At 30.5% G+C, this 23,036-nt stretch overlaps 2 protein-coding genes across 3 annotated transcripts; both read right to left on the bottom strand.

The window, feature by feature from the left end:
- Positions 1-184: 184 nt before the first annotated feature.
- On the bottom strand, positions 185-6,564 carry rod (kinetochore component rough deal). Of its 2 annotated transcripts, XM_085190955.1 has the most exons (3): positions 6,329-6,466; positions 5,771-6,218; positions 185-5,087 (listed from the first exon to the last, which is right to left on the bottom strand). In XM_085190955.1, the coding sequence occupies exons 2-3, from the start codon at positions 6,068-6,070 to the stop codon at positions 390-392; spliced, it is 4,998 nt and encodes a 1,665-aa protein (XP_085047081.1). In that variant the 5' UTR covers positions 6,071-6,218; positions 6,329-6,466; the 3' UTR covers positions 185-389. The 2 variants fall into 2 exon arrangements, with proteins under 2 accessions (XP_085047081.1, XP_085047080.1); XM_085190954.1 differs by having other exon boundaries at positions 5,771-6,564.
- Positions 6,565-8,473: 1,909 nt separating this feature from the next.
- CAH1 (carbonic anhydrase 1) lies at positions 8,474-21,442 on the bottom strand. Its single transcript, XM_085190960.1, has 5 exons — positions 21,128-21,442; positions 13,249-13,440; positions 12,441-12,658; positions 9,900-10,121; positions 8,474-9,569 (listed from the first exon to the last, which is right to left on the bottom strand). Exons 1-5 carry the CDS (start codon positions 21,162-21,164, stop codon positions 9,441-9,443), a joined length of 798 nt encoding a protein of 265 aa, XP_085047086.1. The 5' UTR covers positions 21,165-21,442; the 3' UTR covers positions 8,474-9,440.
- Positions 21,443-23,036: the final 1,594 nt, after the last annotated feature.

Consider the following 23,036-nt stretch of genomic DNA (forward strand, 5'->3'; position numbering starts at 1 on the left):
TTTTGGGGTCGAAAGTTTGTATGAAACTTCGTTACTACAAATGCCAGTCTCAAATTTTGCATAGACGTCACTAGGACGTAGTCATGGAGACAAAAATTAATAATAACATAGTTCACGCGGGTGTAACCGAGAGCGGGCCGCTAGTCTTTATATACATTGTAGAAGTACAATTAAAACACCTTTAATAATAATAATAATTTATTTCTGATAGTTTTACAATTGTTAAGCTTATGATATTGCTTAATGGTACTTCCTATAAATATGATCACAACACATAATATGTATACAAAAAAAAAATAATACTATAAATTGAAGTAGAATGTTAGTGTCAATTTATATGTAAGTTTACTTATAATTAAATTTATAAAATATGAGATTTTGACAATGAATTATTTATACGATTTAGTTGTTAAGTTTTCCAGAACATACATAGCACCTGACACAAGATAACTTTCAGAAATCAAATTCTTCAGGCTAATTATAAGATTTCTTTTATCAACTCGACGCAGTTCACTAAGGCTTTGCCTTGTTTCTGGAGTCATATATGGTAAAACTAGGCAACCTAAACCTAAACATTTACATCTCACACAATTTCTCCATATTTCAATTAAATCTTCATCTATAATTACAGGGCACACTGGTAATAGGTTCAAAGCCTGGAGACACTTTGCCTTTTGGCGATCAGTGATTGGATAATCTGCATGTTGAAAGGGATCTAAAATAATTGCGCGCCAGGCTGAATAAATGATTTTATTGGGTGGATATTGGAATTTTAACAAAAGAGGTATGATTTCCTCAAACAAAGAAGCACGGAGTAAAAGAGATATAACATTATGTATTATGTCTATATTACCATACTTATGAGCTAATTGGGCTGCAATTTTGAGACCTTCATTATTATTTCCACCTTGAATTAATTGGTTAATAGCGAGTACCTTATTTTGAGTAAATGTAGCGACAATCCAAGGCATATCAATTTTTTCTAGATTGACAATATGCAGTAGTTCTAATAAAGATGTCCAAAGAACGTCGCGCTCTCGATTACTAACTTTGATAATTGTGTCTGGTTCTACAACGCTCATCAAACATTGAAGGGCTCTTAGTTTTTTACACTTATTATAATCGCTTTCATCATCAAAGGCAATTCTAGATAAATATATCGCCCCCATTTTTGGGCAAGTAGCTTTTAGTATATACTTAGCCGTAATTAACTCTTTTACATCTAATCCTGGTAAATATTTATTTTCTTTGTCGGCTTTATCAAGCATATTTTCCAATAACTGGATTCTGATTGAGCTAATGTTAATGTTATTTTTGTCAGCTATTTCATTTGCTACACGGTTTATATCGTGGCGCACTATTTTTTCTAGGAAATTTGGATGTAAATATAAAGCATGTATAAGTTGAGCGGGTTCCGTTGACAGTCGGATAAGCTCTTCACAGGCCCAATTTATTTTATGAAGGGCGTGACGTGTTGAAAGTGTGGTATGCAATTTTTCCATTTGTCTGACGGCTCGATTTCCAGGCTGAACAGTGGCCCACCTTTGAGAAAACTGGTAACAAAGTTGAGCAGCTTGTACTTGGTCTGCACCTCTAGCACACCCTTGAAGTACATAAAACAGACATGCACTCGCCCACTCCATGTTCGCAATATAGCTCACACATCGATGAGCTGTTCGCAGTAAAGGTTCTTCTCGCGAAGTTAGGCGCCAGTGCTCGTTATCTTTGGAAATATTGTCGTTATCAGGTTTTTTGCGAGTGGTCATCGTTTGCTTTACTGCATTACTGCATATCATATCTTTAGCCGTTTGTAAATCTCCATCCAGTGAAAGTAAAGCTACTACAGGCAGCCAACATTCATATGTCTCTAATGTTATTTCTGATTTCAGGTTTGACCACATATCGTCACGCATAAATAGATGAAAAGGTAATCGGTACTTTCCGATTTCAGGAAAAATTCCTTTACCTGAGAAAAGTTCAAATTCATACTGTTTGGGAGCACTTTTCCTTTGATATCCCTTTAAGAAATTTAATAAATAATACTCTTTTAAATACTTTGACTCCGTTACCGCAGAAAACATTAAGTGATAAATACAAAAATATACTTCATAATAATAAGGATTAATAGCGACTGTGCAACCATGAATCACCACCTCACCGTTTTTCCAAAAATCATTGAGTACGTCTATTAAAAATTCCTTATCGTCTATACTTTCCCAAAGGATTAGGCATTTCGAAAACAAATCTGCAGCATCGTTTTCGATAATTAGTTCACGATAACTTAAGTCATTTTCCAATATCTTATATATTAAATCCCAATTACTCAATGAAGATATGAGCAATAAGGAAAATCCATTATTGAGGGACACATTTAGAGTATTACACAATTCTACAACACGATCGAACGACGTGTACGGATTATGTCTCAAAAAATAAAACAGAAGTACTTTCCCATCCCATGTTTCTTCAGTGTTTTCTGCAATTGCTATTTCAGATAAATTTATATTAAACTTTGTCTTCAATATATACTGTGGAGGATGCGACATATTACTTGTAGGTAGAATATGCTCAAGTTCAAAAGTATGTCGAATAACTGGGGAAGACAGATAATTCAAAACGTAAGGAGTTAAAGAGTCTGACTGCCCTTTTAGCAAATCTAAAAGCCAAACTTTGTCTTGCATTTCCTCAGAATTTTTCAATGTCAGTAGGAGAGATGTTACTAAAGTTTGATCAAAATCCTGAAAAGCTATAACTTTTGTAAGGAGCCTCTTTGTAACTTTATATCTCATTTTTGAAATATTATCACATAATGATATTCCTGTGTTTGATGAAAGATCAACAAAGTTTGCAAATATTCTTAAAGGAATAAAGTCGCTTTTCGACAACATATCAGAAATTGTAGAGTCTGTGATGTTTACTAATGAAACAGATGAATAAAATTGTATTAAATCATTTAAACTGTTAATGGAAGACATTGACAAAAATATATACTGAAACTTCCATGCGACGGAAAGGTTTTTCAATATAACACTACTATGTATAAGCCCATTAAGTATAGATAAATATTTAAGCAAGTGATGAAGATGACCTTCACTACAGGCACTGACAACTTCTGATAATATATTGTGGGATTCCACCAACAGAACAGGGTTGTTTCCATCTTTATATTCGGATAAAATTGATATATTATCATCTTTATCTTCAGACAAAACCAATGATTCCACCAGCACTCGTGCGCATCTACTGGAAGAAATTTGACGTAGTTTACTTATCAGTTCCGATTCTTTATATAAATTTTGGTTAATAAGCTTTGATATACATCTTCCATGGCCAGAACATGATTCAAAATCTTTATTTAGTTTGATTTTTTTAAGTTCTTTAGTACAATATCTATGATTATTGACACTATTTAAATTGAGTTTTATATTGTATGAATTTTTTAAGTGATATAGATTTTCCAAGTTGTTAATTTGTATATTATTAAGTAAAGATGATCCTTTTAAGAAATCTATGTAATTCTTTTCAAGTAGTGGACTAGACATAGTGCCATTTATTATTTGCTCATATTTATTTTGTAATGCTTTTATAATACATCTTCGGTCTTTAAACGTAAGATTTTTAAAATATTGTAAAGCTGAGTTTGTCTCACAATCCCTTAAGCATTTGTCTATAAAAGAAATATTTGCATAAATAGCAAAATCAGTTAAAATTGTTGTTATTATTTTCAAATCTTCTACATCTACTGGTGAAGTATTTACCAATTTATGAATAACCAGTATATAATCAGTGCATGTTAATGGTAAATTATATTTCTTTAAAATAACTTTTATTTTAGCATAATTTAATTCAATGTATATGTCTTTGGCAAGTTCCATGTCTTTTTCCGTAATAGTAAAATCTTTATGAGCCAATGCAGCGGCGTCTGTCGCAATCGATAATACAGTTGCATTCCAAGGAACTTCTAAAACTTTCAGGACACTCAGGAGGCATTGAAGCCGGTTGGTAACAGAATGAAAGGTATTTAGCAATACATTCAAACGTTGACCATCAATGTTACCACCGCAGCTGGCAGCTTCACTTTCTATATACAAGCATAAAATGTCATCAACATCTAGAAGATGTCGTGATGCATATGAGACTAAGCACTCTCGTAAGTAAGACTCCAAATCTTCTGTATAACAACGTCGTAACATAATTAGGGCTAGCTCAGATGAACTCAGTGAACTTAACTCACTTAGCAACATATTAATTTTATATTTCTCTTTCAATTCTGATATATAATTAATGTGATCTTTTATAATTCCAAGATCATCAATAGAAATTGGTCTGAGGCATATACTTTTTAATGACGTTTCTAAAACATCTACAATAGTTTCTATAAATTTTAGACCTATTTTAGGCCAATATGTAGATTGTTCCAAATGAAAAACCCTATTAGTGGTCCATTTTACAAATAAATCAATATAGAAAGGGTTTTGGTCTAGAAGTGGTGGTATGAAATTGCGAAACCATATTACTAGTGCACCCATTTTAATATTTAGTGGTATGGCATTTAAAATGTTTATAATATTATCTGAAGTTACAGTATAATTAATTTCTGAATACTTTAACCAACAAATAGAAGCTAAATCTGCATCTAACTTTGCAATAAATACTATACAGAGTTGGACCAAATTCATTTCAAAAATATCAATATTATTATATAAATTTCCACCTCTAAATATTACATACTCTAATAGATCAATTTTTACAATTAAATCGTAAACTAAACTCATAAGAAGTTTATCATTAGTTCCATAAATCTGTTTTTGAAGTGGATATAATATAGATTTATATGATAGATTATGTTGACAAAGTTTTTTAGCCATACTTATCAGAAAATTAAAATCATCAATGTTATTAAATAATACCTGTATTTCAGATATTATATGCTCTGGTATGGTATTTTCTACAATTGCAGCATTAATGATGGACTCTAACTTAGATTTAAGTGTTCCTTGAGATGATTGTGTTTTCTTAATATCAATAACATAATTTCCATTATTTTGTTCTTCAACTAAAGAAACAGAAGCATAATAAATCCCAATCTGAAAAAAATATTAATAAGTTATTTCTTTTCATTCTTGACATTGTATTACAAATATGTGAGACAAACATCAACACTACATAAATAACCATACTGTTGATTTGATGGATAGAGAAAAAACAACATATTTAATTTATCCTGTGACCAAAATTTTTAGTGTAAGTTACCACACGAAAATGTAAAATGTGATCATTTCAAGAGCCGCTATATTTGAGCCTTAAAATTTAGGCTTTGCAAAAATTTTAAAATTTGAGTGAGCACATATGTTTTAAATAAACTAGTTATTTCAAGCTTTGTATATTTTTTTAATAAGAGAAGATGAAAAAATTATTCACCTTAAGAACTTAGAACATTTGCCCTGGATGATGGTTCTGCAGTACTTGTTTTGAAAAAATAATGATACAAACCAAAGGGAACAGTAATGAGAAAAAAAAGAAAAGTTGGGGAGTGTCCATACAGTGCAAGTATCCATCAGTCAAGATCACTTCTTTTTCAAAGACTTGTAAATGTCAGTCCTAAATTATGCTAAGCATAACATAACAACAGTAAGTATAACATGTTAAGTAGACTGAAGTATGTGATAATTTGTTTTGTATTGGATAGATAAACTGCTAATCTTGTCTAAAACTTAAGTAACATAAGTTATCTATAGAAGCAAGCTATAGAAATAAGTTCAATACATACCTCTTCTTTATTCCATTCTAAATAATAAAAAGAATCTTTGTATGTCTCTAATGGATAGTAATAGTAGTTCGGATTTTGAAATTTAGATACTAGATTTAAATGTTCACTTAAGATCCACATTTTAGTATCATTACTGATAACTTTCATTTCATTCCATTGTACAAAGCTTTTCAATGCTGTGTAAGTGTCCATTTCATTAATTAGGCTTGTAGTATTACACTTTAACATTAGCATTTCAGAATTAATATAAAAATCTATTTCATCCTTAACATTTTTAATGTAATGTTGTTTGGGTTGCATGGACACTTTTTCAAAAGAGACAATTATGTTGCAACTACCCTTGTTAAATTCTTCTTCGAGAATTTCATCAGATAATAAAATTCTAAGATGTTCTCCACTTTCGCTTATAAGTATTAACGTAGAATCAATATTAGTAAATTTTTGTATTCTGTAATAAGCATAACTATCACATTTAATTTCCAAAATAATATGTCTAATAATATCTAAGATGTAAATCTCACTTGATTTTAGAATAAGCCATAAATAATGTCCACGTACAGTGTAATCAACTATATCATCTTCAAACGTGTGACAAAATTTTTCATCCTTTTCTTCTTTTGTTGTTATGTCCACTATAACAACACTTTTTTTGCTTTCAAAAAGTATAATTTTTGGAAAAACAAATTTGGCTTTAAGTTTTTCCAGTGGTTGTAAACTAGAAAATTTATTAACGCACGATTTTATTATTGTCATTGTTGTAACAATTATTCTTTAATATATTTCTCTAATATTTACGTATTTCTCTAATATTCACAATTGCCTTGATTTTTAGCGACAAAAAATTTAACGAACTTTTCTTTGAAATTTTGAATTTAGGAGTTTTGACATTTGTCATAAGTTTTCTACCACGTTCAGATTAAGCTAAAGTAAAGTCGCGTTTTGAATTTCCAATTTTTTTTTTCAATAATATTTTTACATGTATTCTATAATTGTGTATATATTGTTTTAATTGTTTATCTTTTTTATTACCGGTCAATTTCCTTCATGTGTTTTCCATACAACGTGACATTGTTGAAATGAATTGTCCTCAACTGGCACGCTCGAAACGCCATATATCAAGAATTCAATTCAATTCAATAATATTTTACAAATCAAAAAAGTTACTAATCATAATATTGTAGCGATCCAAAAAAGTAAAAAGATATTTTAAATAAAATTAATTTTACTTAGCTTTTGCTTGCTTTTGCAAAATGTATTAGAAGTTTTTTGTTAATGCTATTTTTGTCTTGCATATGGTACCTGCCCCAAAAGTAGCGTATTTATAAATAATAAATTTAATCAACTATTTATTAGGAGTATCTCACACATAGCGGGTAAGCAGGGTTCTCTCTGTTTAGTGTTAAGACACTCCGTTCTCCATTTCCGGAATCTGTTTTTTAATGAAATGTATATTTAGGAATGATACATGATTAATAGAATAGATTACACTAGGGTTGCCTAGAAGAATCCTGCAACAATCACCTTTAATTAAAATTTCTCGTAGTGCGGTTTTGCAGAACCCTTAAAAACAATGTTTATTATCACCGTTCACCGGTAAGTAAATTATGATTTTAATCAACAACAGTAAATATATACAGAAAACTATTTAAACATGAAATCACCCTTATTTTTCAAGTGAAATAATTAATCCATGCTATTGAGTTAAATTTGTGTTCTAAGTACTAAGTAATACTCATTAAAATTATTGTTATTATTATTTTAAAATTACTAAATTATCTAATTAAATAAATCTTTACAAATATCGATCTACTATAAGGTATTAATTACATCATGTTTCCTTAATATAATGAAGGGTGAAAATATGGAAAATTACATTTCCATAAACTTTCTCTCTCTTTCTTTTCGTCTTCTGTTCGTTTGGTTTAACAAAGGTTGCCACAATCTTCTTTTTCTCATGCAACTTTTAAGAATTTTCATAGGAAAGAAATATATATAATAGAATTGTAATAAATGTCTTTTTCTCCTGTTGGAAGAAAAAGCATTTTTTAATTTTTTTAGCAAATTTTTGTTATTTAATTTGTTTGATAGTTTTGTTGCCTAGTATGAATTAATTTCTTATTGAATAATAAGTTTTAACTATAAATACTGATTTATGCTAGGTAGGTCTAGCACATCATAAAAAACATATAATGTATCATAAATAATACATCATAAAAATAACTATCATTCTGCAAGTTTAGAAATCGAAACGAAAAATATATTAGGTAATATATTTATGTTATATTTGCTATAATTTTTATATATATTTTTGCTATAATTTTTAAATGTTCTATATTTTTTTCCTATATTTAATAAAAAGATAAATATAGAAAAAAAAAATATAGAGCATTTAAAAATTCTGGAAATTTGGCTTTTCGCATGATTCAACAATCGGGTCAAGGTATATTCCCAGAATATATATTCGATCTCATAGACACGAATTCCGTTAAACTGGAGCAAATAACTTGCGACATCCAATCCCTGACCACTGAAACAATCAGCAGTCTCTAGCGCCGTTGGACCTCCAAATATCAAATTTGTTCAAACTTATTTGTTAATTAAATTAAGCCCAAAAATCAAAGACTTATTGTAGTAAAAAAAATCAAACAAAATGATTTTATAGTAGGTACAATTTTTTTATCTTGGAAATTGGAAATAAAAAGCTTTTGACGTTTTATAAAACTTTCTTTATTTTTTTACAAAGATAAGTAATTGCACAATAAATGTCGCAGAAAACTGCAAAATATAATTATGAAATTTATATTATTGTACTTACACTTAGTTTACTTACCAACGTAATAAAACAGTTAATATAACCGCGTTATTACTATTCGAGGCAAATAAGATCGTTTGTATGTATGTATATATATAAAATAAAAGGTATGTAGTAAATCTAATGTGGATATATAGTATCATTTAAAATTTATATTTATAAAACAACTCTATAAATATTTTCACTTAGGTATATGTTTAATCGATTATGCTTTACTTACACTTAAATTAAAACATAAAATGTAAAATTATGGCTACACTGACGATAATCTTATTTTAACTTGATGATTTTGATTGCTATTTCGTCTATCAGTGCCAAGGCACTTTATTAAGGCATCAAATATTCAATATTTTATTTAAAATGTACAAGTTATTAAACAAATCGATTTTTTAAATATAGTATGGTGAAATATAGAGAGAATATAATAGGTATTTATATTATAAAATCATTTCAATACAATACAATTATTTATAGCTGAAACACATGTAACCCGTTATTCCAAATAAAATACCTAAAATAATCACTCTTAAGCGATGAGATCTGCTCTATAAAATCAACAAATATATTATTCAGTAACGGAAAAATAGTATTGTATAAATATTTAATATTACTGTTAAACATTACTTAATCTTTCAATAATATCTTTATATTGAAGTTTTAATAGATATTTTTATTATTTGCTGCCAGGAGGATCTTTATATGTATAAATAAATCTAATCTATTTATCTTCTATTCATTATGATTACAAATGCTACAACAAAATATGACCTACACGAGATTTCTGTGTTTTCTTCCTTACCAAGCTAAGTGTTTGTTTCGGTACATGTTTATATGAATAGAGTTACTGAATGAAAACATTTAGTTTCCACCATAGTCACGAAGCTCGCGATTTCCTAGCGGCAGCGTCGGGCGATAGTTGTGCAGAAGTTCCATGGCCTCTTCTCCACAAGACGCTTCACCGCATCTGAGTTTTCTCATCAATGCCAACTAAAATTTACAAGAATACAATAATAAATATCTAACGTTATTAATATTTTAAAATTATTTATTTAAATAAAAAATTATTTAGGTACTAAAAATATTATAAACTTATTAATATTATAGAGGCATAAAGTGTAACTATAAAATCGATTAGATGTGGGTTCGATCCCCACTCGAAGTTTATCCACACTTCGCTCTGGTGTCGAGGCAAAAGCGCAGCGCAATTCCTGCAGAATTCGGCAGAAAGTAGGGAACAAAGTGTCTTAACACTAGGTTCCCTCTGCCTATCCTGCTAATTTAGGTACTGAATTATATAGACAAAAATGTTAGTCTTACTTGTTCTGCAGAAACTTCTATAGGTTCTTTAAAGAGAATCCATGTAACGGATTCCGTGCATGGTGGAGTGGTAAGAGAGCCAGGATATGTCCAATATGCAGAACGTTGCGGCAGCAAATTAGCTGGATCTAGGGGCTCTGAGAATGTCACTTTGTCGCCCTTATGTTGGATGTATGGTAGCAACTTCACTACTTTGTCCAGTTCATTGTGATTCGATCCAACCTTTTTTAATAATAAAAATAAATTAGTAAATATTTAAAAAACTGCTTAATATTAAAAGATACATTTATATTAATTGCATCTCGACTGTTATCGCTAGTTTCTTATAATAAAAACAATATTACAGCGTGAATTTTGTTGAAGTCCATCAAAATATATTTTATTAATATTCCATATATCTGATATCTATTTGAATATCAGTAGTGATATAACAACTTTTAATATAGCAAACGAGGGTGTGACTGGAACGCAACAGTTGTGGGTTCGATCTCCACTCGGGGGAATGAATTATTATTTATTAACATGGAAAAATTCCGCGAAAAGTGGGGAACGGATTGATCTCAACATTAGGTAGGTTCCTTCGGTCTACCCTGCTATATGCAGGATACAGCGTGATGCGATTATAATGTTCTTTGTTTGGGAAGCAGTACGAGTTTTCACTGAATGTGTTACTACTGTTTAGGCAGTTAACAACCTAAACAGTACAGTAACATATAAGTATTCCATAAATAATGATTACTTAATACATTTTCCTCATCTTCAAATCATTATTTTAATATTTTCCTTTACGTACTTTATTAACGTAAAAAAAATCTATTGAAAACTTGCTCAATTATACCACATACAAAACTAACGTGTACAAGTATAAAGGCAACGTGCCTAACTCCTACATAAAACATATGTTCAAATGAAAGATCAAGACATGTTAGTCGAGATTGTAGTAGGCATTGTATTCATAGCGCAGACTTAAGAGGAAGATGTGAGAAATATGAATAAACATAAATAATATTATTCCAATCTGCATAATAGAAGAAAACGATTACATTGTCACGTGTGTTAAAGTGTGCGCTTTAATTTCAACAATGGGGTCTTTTAAGACTTCATAATAGATTTGGGTCAATTTGGTAAAATATTTAGATAGTGACTATGACAACACGTTTAAATTGTATTTCTGTAGACATTAATACTCATGGACTAAGTGCAAATACTTTGTTATTTATTGTGCAAGCACTTAAGTATCTGTATAAATATAAATAGAATTTTTAAAAGGATTAAGTACGTGGAAAGGTTTCATTGATGTAAAGGTACCTACGTCCTACGTTATAGATTTTTCTCTTAGTGAGAAGAAAACTTTACTGCACATTATAATATATTAAAGGAATCAAATTCAAAATATTTACGTCCTGTTAGCTCCTTTTTATGTAAATATTAAAAAGAATGTGATTAAACGCGTAACGACCGAGAGAAAGTAGTTCACGGCAGCGGAGAGAGCTGAACATGAGATAGCATGATGTACAACTAAACCATATTTAACAATACGAGCTGTGGCTCTTATAAATAGCTTGTCTGTATATGACGGATGCTTCCAATCATCGTAACGCTGAGCTATGCAACGAGTTCATTCAATGCACCAGTTCATAAGCGATACTGCGATCCAGTACCTAAGTACTTGCACCATAATATGAATAATATTATAAACCTTTCTTCTAACAAGCTTTATATTACCGGGATGGTTTACGTTCATCGTACTGTATCCTGTTAGCATACACGTAACAAATATTATTAAAAATATTTGTTTTCTCAACGTACTCGTCTCTGGGAGGTCTTGTCTATCGCATGGTTACGTAAAGAAAGTACAGAAGATGCTTAACATTTCATTATCATTCATTAAATATGTTTAAAATAAGAAAATTCTTATTTTGGTAAAAGTATTAATAATAAAATAAATTCTAATTTTAAATTTAATAAAATGCGCATTATAACACGAGAAACGTAATTGGACCATTTATGTAGCTTTATCTTTTTCTAACTAGTTTTTTATATCTAGGTACGTGGTTCACAATATTTTAAGGAAAAACTATTTCAAAATTATGTTATACAAATCAATGCGCAGCGATGGCAATCCTCATAAATATTGATGAAGCAACGTGTTTTCCTTTCATTTTTTTATTACGGGTTAGTATCTATGTTAGGACATTTCCTGTCATTTAGGAGCTTTGGGCGTCGGGATGCGGAACTCAACGTCACATGCCACCTATTAAGATACTCCTATATATAAAATACTAAAATACAATTTCTTCCACTGAGATTTGAATATTTTAAACATGTTGCGACTCATGACTGTCTCCTGTGAGGTCTGTCGCATTATTTTGGATGATGTTATTGACTTTGATTAAACTTTTTTTATACTATAATGAGCGTTTCAAAGAATAACTTATTAAATAGAAACAGAAATTTGAAAAATATATTTTTTTATTGTTTACTTGAGTTTACAACAAAACGTAGAACAAAGCGTGGGAAAATAAAATATAATAGACTCACCATTAGTAAAACTCCAAGGACAGCAAGTCCGTCGGGTTGACCAGCGGCTTCGGTAAAACTGTTATATTTAGATGTATTCCAGTGAACGAGATGTAGTTCTCCGGAGAACGAGCGGCCATCAACCGTATGTTCGGAGCCTTCGCCGTCGATAGCTCCCCAATGGCAGTGCCATTGTTGCAACTTGTATACATCAGCGCCGAGAGGACCGCCGCGGAGTTCTACAAGTTAAAACATCTTATAGTTACAAAAACAGTAAATTTTTAAAAAATTAAATACATATCAGCATCCCTCAATTCATGCCTAATGAAATAAATATTTTAAAAGTGAATAGATAATATTTCTAGATATATTTAAATTTAAATATTGGTCACTATGGTGCTAGTATCATATCAGGCAGGTAAGGAATCAGTTTGCAAGCACATAGAAGTATCATATTCCCGTTGATCAATACTTTATCGCATGTTAAATTAACGAAAATTCAGGAACGAGGGTCGCATCTGAGTCACCGGCAGGGGAAGTCCGCCTGGCGCGATGAATGGAATTGCAAATTGGCTTGCAACTATTAGGATAAATTTTCATTTCCATTTACACTGCCTATTTGTTTGATTATTTTCGTTTGTTACCTTCATAAATATGGAATTGCTTGGATAAGTAATGAGAATGTGTCTGCGTAAGAATATCGACAATGTGTCTATATTGGACTATAAATGATGTCTTTATTAGTATTGTATGGTTATTAGAATATTAAATAAATATTTATGCACATATAAAAATTTTTAGAATTACTTGAAGGTTTAAAAAAAAATACCTGAGTTATAGCCATTTTCATCAACACGCCAGCAGTAGCCAGGGTTGACGACGGAGCGAGGATGGTTGACGGAGTATCTCCATTTTAGGGGCGGTGCACTGCCACTGCTGCTAGCAAGATTTGTATCTATATCCACGGGGCTCTGGCGAGCACCTCTGGCTTCAGGGAATTTATCTGTCCATGTCGCGGGACCTTAAAAAGAAAAGAAGCAAATGTTAATAATTTGAATAAAACTTACAGACAAAAATATTTTTAAGTATAATTGTGTTAAAGACAATATTTAGAAGAAGTGAGTAACAATTGTATGCATAATGCACACACATTGTATTTCTTTCGCTTTACAAGGTAAATCTTTAGAACAACATGACAACATAATACGATAAGAAACCTGCTATGTGTAAATTGTCTTTTTGTAAATATGTTGCCTAATTAGATGATTGTCATCGAAGAAGATGAAGCGGATGAGCAAGTGACGGAGATGACAGTTTGACATACTATTTTATCTGATAAGCTGCCTTTTCCGACACATTTCGGTAAAAGTTAATAAAACTTTTATTATGATAAACTGTTCATATCATGCGGCTTTCGAGAATCGCCTAATTGTTATTTCGAGTTTAATATTTGAATTCATATTTTTAAGTTTTAATCCTCTTTAAGAAAATTTGAAGCAACAAAATATAAATAAATTATAATAATAAAATAAATTATTTAACCACAAAATGAATATAAAGTTTTCCAATAATCTGAATCAGAAACAGAAATAACCACAAATGTATCAATATATACTTCAAAAACATGGGTTTGAATTTCTAAACAAACCTTGATCTGAAGTAATTTTAATTTACTACATATTATTCCTCCTTCACATGTTCTAAGCGTAATTTAACATCTAACACAGAGAATGATTGGTTTCTTAAGGTATTTAATTGTTTATGAAGCAATATAATATTATGTATGGACATGGCAGGTACCAATTCATAAAATATATTTACAAATATATACTATAGATAAATATGAGAAAAATCTTTTAATAAAATAATGGTAGATAATAAGTAGAAGCCAACCAAATTTAAGGCTGCAGTTTTCAGGCCTTTTTTTTTTAATTTTTACTAATATTTTAGCTAGACCTAATAAGTTATGTAACATGCTATATTATGTAAATATATTTTTCATAATACTCGTATGCACTTACATATACTATAGTATAAAAAACTTTTAATAATATACAACCAAATTTGTCAAGGGTGACATTGTAAACAACAGTCCGGCAGGGTCACTCAACCTTGTCGCGTCAAATTATATAGAACCGGAAATAACTTAAATTTATCTTATTTATTATTACAAGAAATCTTATTTATTATTACAAGAAATTATATCAAATACATAGGACGTGTCTATAGAATGTAAGGAATTTCGGCCATTTCCATGGGATTCCTCCCTCAGATCCTGACTTGGTGGCAGGGACCAATGGGAAAGTACTCTCTTTCAAATAGAAAACAAATTTAAATCGGTCCTCAAATGACTAAGAAGTCGACGGACACATAAAAATAAATACTTTTCAAATATCCTCGTCGCTCTTTCGAAAAAAAAGACATCGGGTAAATATTTCACAAGAAACGAGGTTATCGACAAATATAATCAGACAATTCATCCGAATTCGGGGTGCTTATGGCGCTCATATTAATAACGTTCTTGATCCATATTTACGAAAATAACCGACACGATTGTAAGGTGTGGCGAGGAGGTACTTCATCCAATTGAGTTCAGTTTTACCCATACAGCATACATACATACCGTCGTCTCTAGTTCTCTACACGTGGTGCATCTGCAGGGTTCTAGATAGACTCCAAGTCAATACGATAATTATACCCATGAATTGTATTCAATTGATTGGTACGATTTGCGACATGCATATTGCGACTATTAGATAGGTACTACCTAATATATGAGAACAGTTAATAATCAGCTACACACTGTATACCGCACATAGCAGGGTAGGCGGCAGAGGGAACCTGGTGTTAAGACACTCTGCTCTCCACTTTCCGCCCAATTCTGGAGATATTGCGTGTTGAAATACCAGGGCGAAGAAATAGAAATGTAAATAAATATTTTTTTTACCTTCGAGTACAGCCAGTCGCGCTTACTGTCGCATTTTGTGCCCCAAGACCAGTAAGTACATATTAATTAAAATTCAATTCTTGAACTATGAATTAAAAAACGTTGACCATATATTGTTTAGTAATTTATACCTGCTAATAGCATTGTTTAAAGGCGGCACTTTATGTTTAATTGGATGTACATGATTCATCGAATTCCTTATAAAAACATACACTGGTGTTGTTTTTAGCAATATAAATAGGGCTACAACTTGTTTCTGTGGGCGGTTAGATGATTCTTATCATAGTAATATTATAATTTGAATAAATTATAAAATTGAAAACACGAATAGTTAATGAATAGAATATTTTTTTAACGTAAATTGTATTAGAAATGCACAACTGGTACTTAAATCAAGAAGCGCTACGCGCTGTGATCACTGTTGACCTCGGCCTTGTTTATCATTGTTTTTATCTATTTACAGTATTTTACGGTTGTGGTCCCTTTTAGTTTAAAATATAAGAACTTCTTGTTTCATAGTATAAATAACATAACCGGAAGCAACCGTAGAGCTTAGATTGATTTAAGTTTTTGACATTACTAGTAGATATTAGCAATTATGATGATTTTAAATGGAAAACGGTTGCTGAAACTTTATTCTTTTAAAATCTAAAACCAAAGTAACTTTTATTGTCATCATATAAAATAAAATAGTAATGTTGATTATTGCACATGAAACAATTAAAAACAGCATTTCTATTAACATATTACACCTCGTGTAATATGTTAATTTGTCTGTTGCAAGGTTTGAAATATACTATTACATCGGGTCACGTTTCTACTAGTGTTTCGATTTTTTTTCCAATTTATATTATCCAATATAAAATAGTTAGTTTACGAACAAAAAACGATTAGAATTAACTTCCGTGTTAGAAGTTAACAGTTACGTAGCCGAGGTCATGACGACTTAAACTCTTTCGATTAAAGATGCATGGGCGTCCACTCGACTATCAGTTTTCATTTAAAAGGTTCACTTGGGTACTTGAGGATGATCCTTAAAAGTAGCTTCGTTAATCGTTTAAATTTACTTTAACTCAGAATTTTCGTTGTTTATGATATTGTTTCATCTTTCAACAAAAATCCTTAGCTAATAATAAAAACGAAATAAAACTACAATAAAAGTAAATATTGACGTTTGTTTTGAACTGTAACTTTGATACCATGTGCGGTTAATCAAATTTGACCTTGTGCCAAATGTTAACGCTATACCTAATGTTATTATTAATACATGTTAGTTTGAAACCGATATTCCATTTTAAGTTGATATAGAGAGAATCTATTTTAATAACTTTTAGTTAACTTAGAATGATGCACAAATTTGTGTTTACTTACCGTTAAGTATAAAAATACTAACACTAACACTAACTAACTACTTTATACCTTATTCAGGAAGCCGTAAGATAAATAAAACATAAAAACGGTTACTTTATAGGTCACAGTTGAAGAAGTTATTATATTTTTTTTATAAAAATAGCTGTAGAAAAATCTCTCTTTTCGACGGAAAGTGGAGAATAGAGTGTCTTAACACTGGATTCCCTCTGCATAAACTGTTATGTGCGGGATACAGCGTAAAGCTGATTTAATTTACAGATATTTTCGTTTAATTCTCGTTATTCCTTTAATAAAAATTTTAAGATATTTATGGCTTATTTTGTTTTTGTTAATTTAAAGATATTTATGGCTTATTTTCTTTTTGTTATATTGACGTTTTCGTAGTTAAAAACACGAGTGAACCAAGCAAAGGTTTGAGAAGCTTTGTTTTGTTTGTTTTTCTTTTTGTCTCAATCTCAAATGAAGAGTACCTATAGTAGGTATTTGATGCGAACAGGGTAGTTTCATCAAATTTGTTAATATACTAGTTATTTAATATTTATTAATGGAGTCCTAATTACTACAAAATAATAATAATATTTTTCTAAATATTTTATACTTAGGATTTTTTTAATGGGTCGTATAACGTTTATAACATACGTAATGATAAGTATTAAAGAAAAGATTTATTTAAGATACGGATTTGGGTCATGTTTAAAAATGTTTATTGTGGCTTAAAATATACTTTATATAAATTCATATATCACGAAAGATGGCATGGAAAGATTTACATATAGGTATATAGTTCTCACATACATTTTTAGTATCTTAATTATTTTGATTATTAAAAAAAAACAAATTTTAAGTAATCTTACGCCATTAAAAGTTTTTACTTTTTGTAAATTTTAGGATATTTTTATAAAATACCTACGCATAACAAATAAGTATCTTTAGTAGATATTGTACTTATACTAAAAAGGTCCAACAATAGATGTAAGAAATTTTATCAGTTGTTACCCTCCATTTTGACATAATATAGTTAATATTAAATATTTGTTTAGAAAATGAGATTTTATTAAGTAATTAAATATTGTATTTATTAGTTGTTAAATAAGTAATCACTTACAGAACTCTATTAAAATATTTCAAATAGTTTGAATTGAACGTAGTGCTGATAAATCTGACAAATGAAATATTCTGGACTCATTATTGGATTAGAAATTATTCTTAATAGATATTTTATAAAATAGTTTTTACAATTAAAAAGTTTAAAACAATTGGCAAGGTTAATACTCCATGCTGATTTCTTAAGAAATTTAAAGTTATCGAGGAAATGCGCCAAATAATACTAAAAAATATATTTTTTTAATGTAGGAAGAGAGAGATATAATCAGAGCTAGTTATGTCCTACCCATCAGTTATTTTTAAATAACAGATCATTTTCCGCATGCAACTCAAAAAAGACTTAATAATAAACGACTTGCTTGTCTGTATTTAGCTAAATTGTTATCTTAATCGAGCCTTTGTTATCTTAATTTACTAGAGCCTTTTGTAACTATAGTACACTAACTTTGAAAACAATTGAAAATTTATTAAAAAAAAAAATATTTCTATTTTATTTTCCGAATATATAAGATGACAATTGACAAGAGCTTCAAGTAAGTTTTCTATTAAAGGAATATGTTAAAAATCGTTGTAATGTAGCCATAAGATTATTTTTAGTTTCGTAGCATGATGAATCTTTTAAAGTAAAATATCAAATCTAACTTTAAAGTAATTGTGGATTTTTCATTTTTAAGTCACATTGTTTATATACAAGTTAAATTGTAAATTTAATTTCAGAATAAAAGTTAAGTGAATAGTCTTAAGCATAACAAAATTTTCTTTATGTTGTTCTCTAATTATTTTTAACAGGCTTGTACCCTACCAACAGTTACCTGTAATTTATTGTTGATGAGTGCCCGACACTATTATCATTGTCACGCAATTCTTATCTTAGCTACAATTCTCATTCCATTTATTCTATGAAATGTACTTGACGTAAATTGTTTTAATTTTTTTTAAATGATGTCATACTCTTTTAGGATAACTTTTTAAATTCCCAAAAGTAAACAATTTTTAACATTTTGTCCAATAATAGCTGTCTTTTTACATAGAACTACAACAATATCTGACTATTTTTAACCTTCAAAATATAAATATAAATATAAATATAAAAATGTTTATAGCATAAATTTGAATATAAATCTTACATAAGATGAAAGAGTCTTTTATTTCTTTTAAGCATAACCACCAATTGTCAAACACATAGTTAGCTTATGAAACTTGAAGGTTTCCCTAATTTTTCCTGGGATTCTATCATCAAATTCTAACCTAACCTAACTTGTTGATAATGGGATCAATTTCAAAACCGCTCATTCAATTAAATAAAATGGTGTCAATTATATAGATCCGCCTTTAAAAATAAGTCTGTTGAAACTGGTAATATATTTGTTTTAGATAGCACGCAAAGGGGGCATGGGAACCTAGTGTTAACACTAAAACCTAGTGTTAAAAACACACCATTTCTCTATCCTTGTTATTTTGTTGTTATTCAATATTTTTTGTTCCTTTATCATTAAGTTCTAATAAACGTAGATTAGATTCTTGAATCACAGACTGAGCGCTCTTAAAATATTGTGTCCTTGGCATTAGTATTAGCAGAATTCAAACGAAAACACTGCCTTTTAAATGTACAAATGAAGCGTTTGCGTCGGAATTGCCATACCATTTAATGAAAATTATATTGTTTCTTTTAACAAATGCATTTATTCAATAGAAGGCGCGTCATAATTTAGGTATGACTAATTATTCATGTAGATGGCATTTTTTTCAGTTTTGCAGGTATAATATTATTTAAAATCTTAGAGTATAACTAGAATATATTATTCTTCCAGTACTAGAAGTTTTCTTGAATTTATATTTATTAAAATATATAAACATACTCTATAAGTTTTATTTCTGTAAACAAATCTCGCTGTACACCCCGCTTCTTAATTTTGTTACCAAGAATCAAAGATAGATCCCTTTTATTTTACAACTCGAATCAAATTCATTCTTCAAGATGGCATTTGAGTTAAGTTTACATTTGAATAAGAAATCAATTATCGACTTTAGAGAATAAAAAAAAACAATTAATATCGAAAATACTGCTGTATCACGAAACATTTGGAACTAAGTTACCACTTACCTTATTAATTAAACTTTCTTAAACTAATCAAAGACGTTAGACTAAGTTTTGTCGGCTGCCGACACAGTTGCTTAAATAGGCCAGTACTCGTTGCACGCTATATAATATTACTATATACCAAATTTGAGGCCGTCGTGGCGCAGCGGCACAAGGCTGTGACTGTAACGCGGCGGTTGTGGGTTCGATCCCCACTTGAGGAAGTGAAATATTTCTTTACGTTTATATTTTCATTTCTTCGCTCTGGTGTCGAGGCAAAGCTCGCCATTGACTTCTGCCATTCAACGTGCAATGCCTCCAGAATTCAGCAGAAAGTGGGGAATGGAGTGTCTTAACACTAGGTTCCTGCTGTTCTCTGCCTACCCTGCTGTGTGCGGGATACAGCGTGAAGATGATTTTTTTTTGATATACCTAATATTCGGCGTTCTTGTTTATATGAAGTTAAGAACAGTAAACAATTATTATATTAATGTTATTTATAAATGGCACGATCGTTTATTGCTTTGTTTTACATCACACAACATTATTTGTCTACCGCACAAGGAAACAACTTGGATCAATTATTTTACTATTATTTATTTTATCAATTAATTATTTGTTTTGTACTTGACGTACCCATAATTAAAGGCTTGTTATGCAATAACAAGTATGTCAATGCATGTCAAAGCACGCGTTATTTGGGACAAAAAACTGTATTGTTTTTACAAAATATTATTCGTAGCCAAATAGAATATCTAAGTTTCCATAAAAGTAAGTTAGTTAATAGGTATATATAAAAATTTATTTTTGACTAATATTTATGTGAATAGCGTCACACCACAATACGATCAACAGGTGTTATACAATTGTCACTAATTTCGACATACTCGTGTAAAACCCTAACATACCGTACGTCACGGCAGGTAATTGTTTTTATTGTTTATGAGTCATTTTAATTTACTTAAAAGTACTATTTTACGCTTAAATATATTTATAGACACTTTATCTCTAAAACCAGTTATTTTATCTTTAACTCGATCCGCGCGTTCACAACAAAAAGGTTAAACGTATGTACATTTTATTTACTTTTTTTTTTCGAAAGTAGGTCTGTCACGTGCTACGTTGTAAACAAACCGGTTCCACACATCACTGCATATTATCAGCAATTTTTTTATTAATATATACTACATTCGATCGAAAACTCACCATTTTCCACGGTGTATCCCCATTCCTGATTTGCCATTACAACCACTTGGTATCACTGACGATAAAGTAACTGATATAGGTCTCGCGTGAAAGCCGGGTGAATGTGTGAGATCGTGGCTGGGTCTTGACTGCGTGCGAGTTCGCGCGGGGGCTCCGCTTTATACGAGGGTCAAGCTTGATGTCAAGGCGGAGGCGGGCGCGGGCACGGAGGCGGGCGCGGGCGCGGGAGGAGGAGGGCTGCGGAGTGCAGAGTGCCGCACGCGCGCGTCGCTCTACGGCTACAGGCCACTGCGTGCGCCTGCGCCGCGCCGCGCCGTCGACGCCGGTGCACGCTCAAGCGGTCCGCCCCTCTACACTTTCTAATCCGTTGCAATTAGTAATTACATTATTACTACGTTAAATAGTTTATCAGAACTCAATGGTGGTTGATGTTGATCTATGTATAGTATTATATAGTAAGTAGCCATTAGATTTGTATATAATTAATTTTGTAAAATCATGATATATAATATTGTTAAAGTGTATGTGAAAGTTATAAAATGTAGCGTTTAATATGTTTCTGAATATCATAATAATAGGACCAGTTGGCTAATGACTAACTTAAAATTTAATCAAGACAAAAGTTGAATAGAGATTTGCCATGTATGTATGTGCCAGAAGGTCATATAACGAATTTAAAATTACAGAGGGATTTTTAATATTTTTGTTTATTATATTTATATGTCGGTTTTTCAGTTAAAAAAAAATAATATACTACATTTAAAAATTAATAGTTTTTACAAAAAAGTAAAAAGAATACCTTAAAAGTTATACATCATTATTAAAAACTAAAATACGCTATGCTCTTGTTCTGTGATAGGCCTAAAATAAGGGCACGTTTACATGTTCGCTTAGTAATAATCTGTCAATGCAAGTTACGTATATATAATTGTATATATGTATATTGATCCTTGTATGGAACAGCTTATACCGAAGCCTTTTCATCTCTATACTTTTACTTATTAGATTACAACCCCCGCATATGTTATATATGCATATATACTATGACATATGAAAATGACAATTAAAATATTATAAATATGCGTTTGATGGCCTTAACTACACTAATATTTACCTACGGCTCCTAATATATGATTTATTTTTAACTATTTATTAGCATAACATACCTCTATTATGAGAAGAGGAAAGAGACCAAACCAGTTTAAAGTCAGATCCTAATCAAATTTAACGCAAATTAAAAGAACTAAACATCAATCAACACAAATTGTATAAAAACAAAATGAAGTTCAATGTCACCAAACAACACTAACTTAAGGTCCTTAGTAGCGGAAGGTATTCGTAATAGATTTAGACTGAGGTTACACGCGGTAGCTTACCTTGTGACAGAGCAATCATTGTGATATAAATCGATTATTTATTATTCTGGATATTTGACCTAGGCTAATATCAAAAATAATAATTTAAATAAAAATAAGTTTTAATGTAATGGAAAAGAAGAATATCGCAGCAAATTATTAAGTTTCTATGTAATAAATGACATGGATGGATGTCACTACATTTAGATAAAATATAATTTAAAGAAAAATTCAATACTAATGAGTATACATTTTTTTTAAAAAATTTTATCTTCAGGCCATGAGGCCATGCTATCGTAGTGCAGGGGCACAAGCGTGTAACTTTTGTGGGTTCGATCGATTCGATATAAAATATTTTCTTTGTTCTGGTGTCGAGGCCATTATTCATTTCTTTTTTTCATTTTTTTAAATTTTTTTTTTCATTTCCTTGATTTGAAATCCAACCCACACTCGATGCGCTTGCAACTGAAGAAACTGTGTCGCTGCCCGCTGCCCCATAACAGTCTGTCTCTATGCAACAAAAGTTTCCTACCTCGGGCACATGTATCATTTTT

Source organism: Heliconius melpomene, chromosome 10, assembly GCF_056956725.1.
Source record: "Heliconius melpomene rosina isolate 202511_hmr_F chromosome 10, ASM5695672v1, whole genome shotgun sequence".
Lineage (NCBI taxonomy): Eukaryota > Metazoa > Arthropoda > Insecta > Lepidoptera > Nymphalidae > Heliconius > Heliconius melpomene.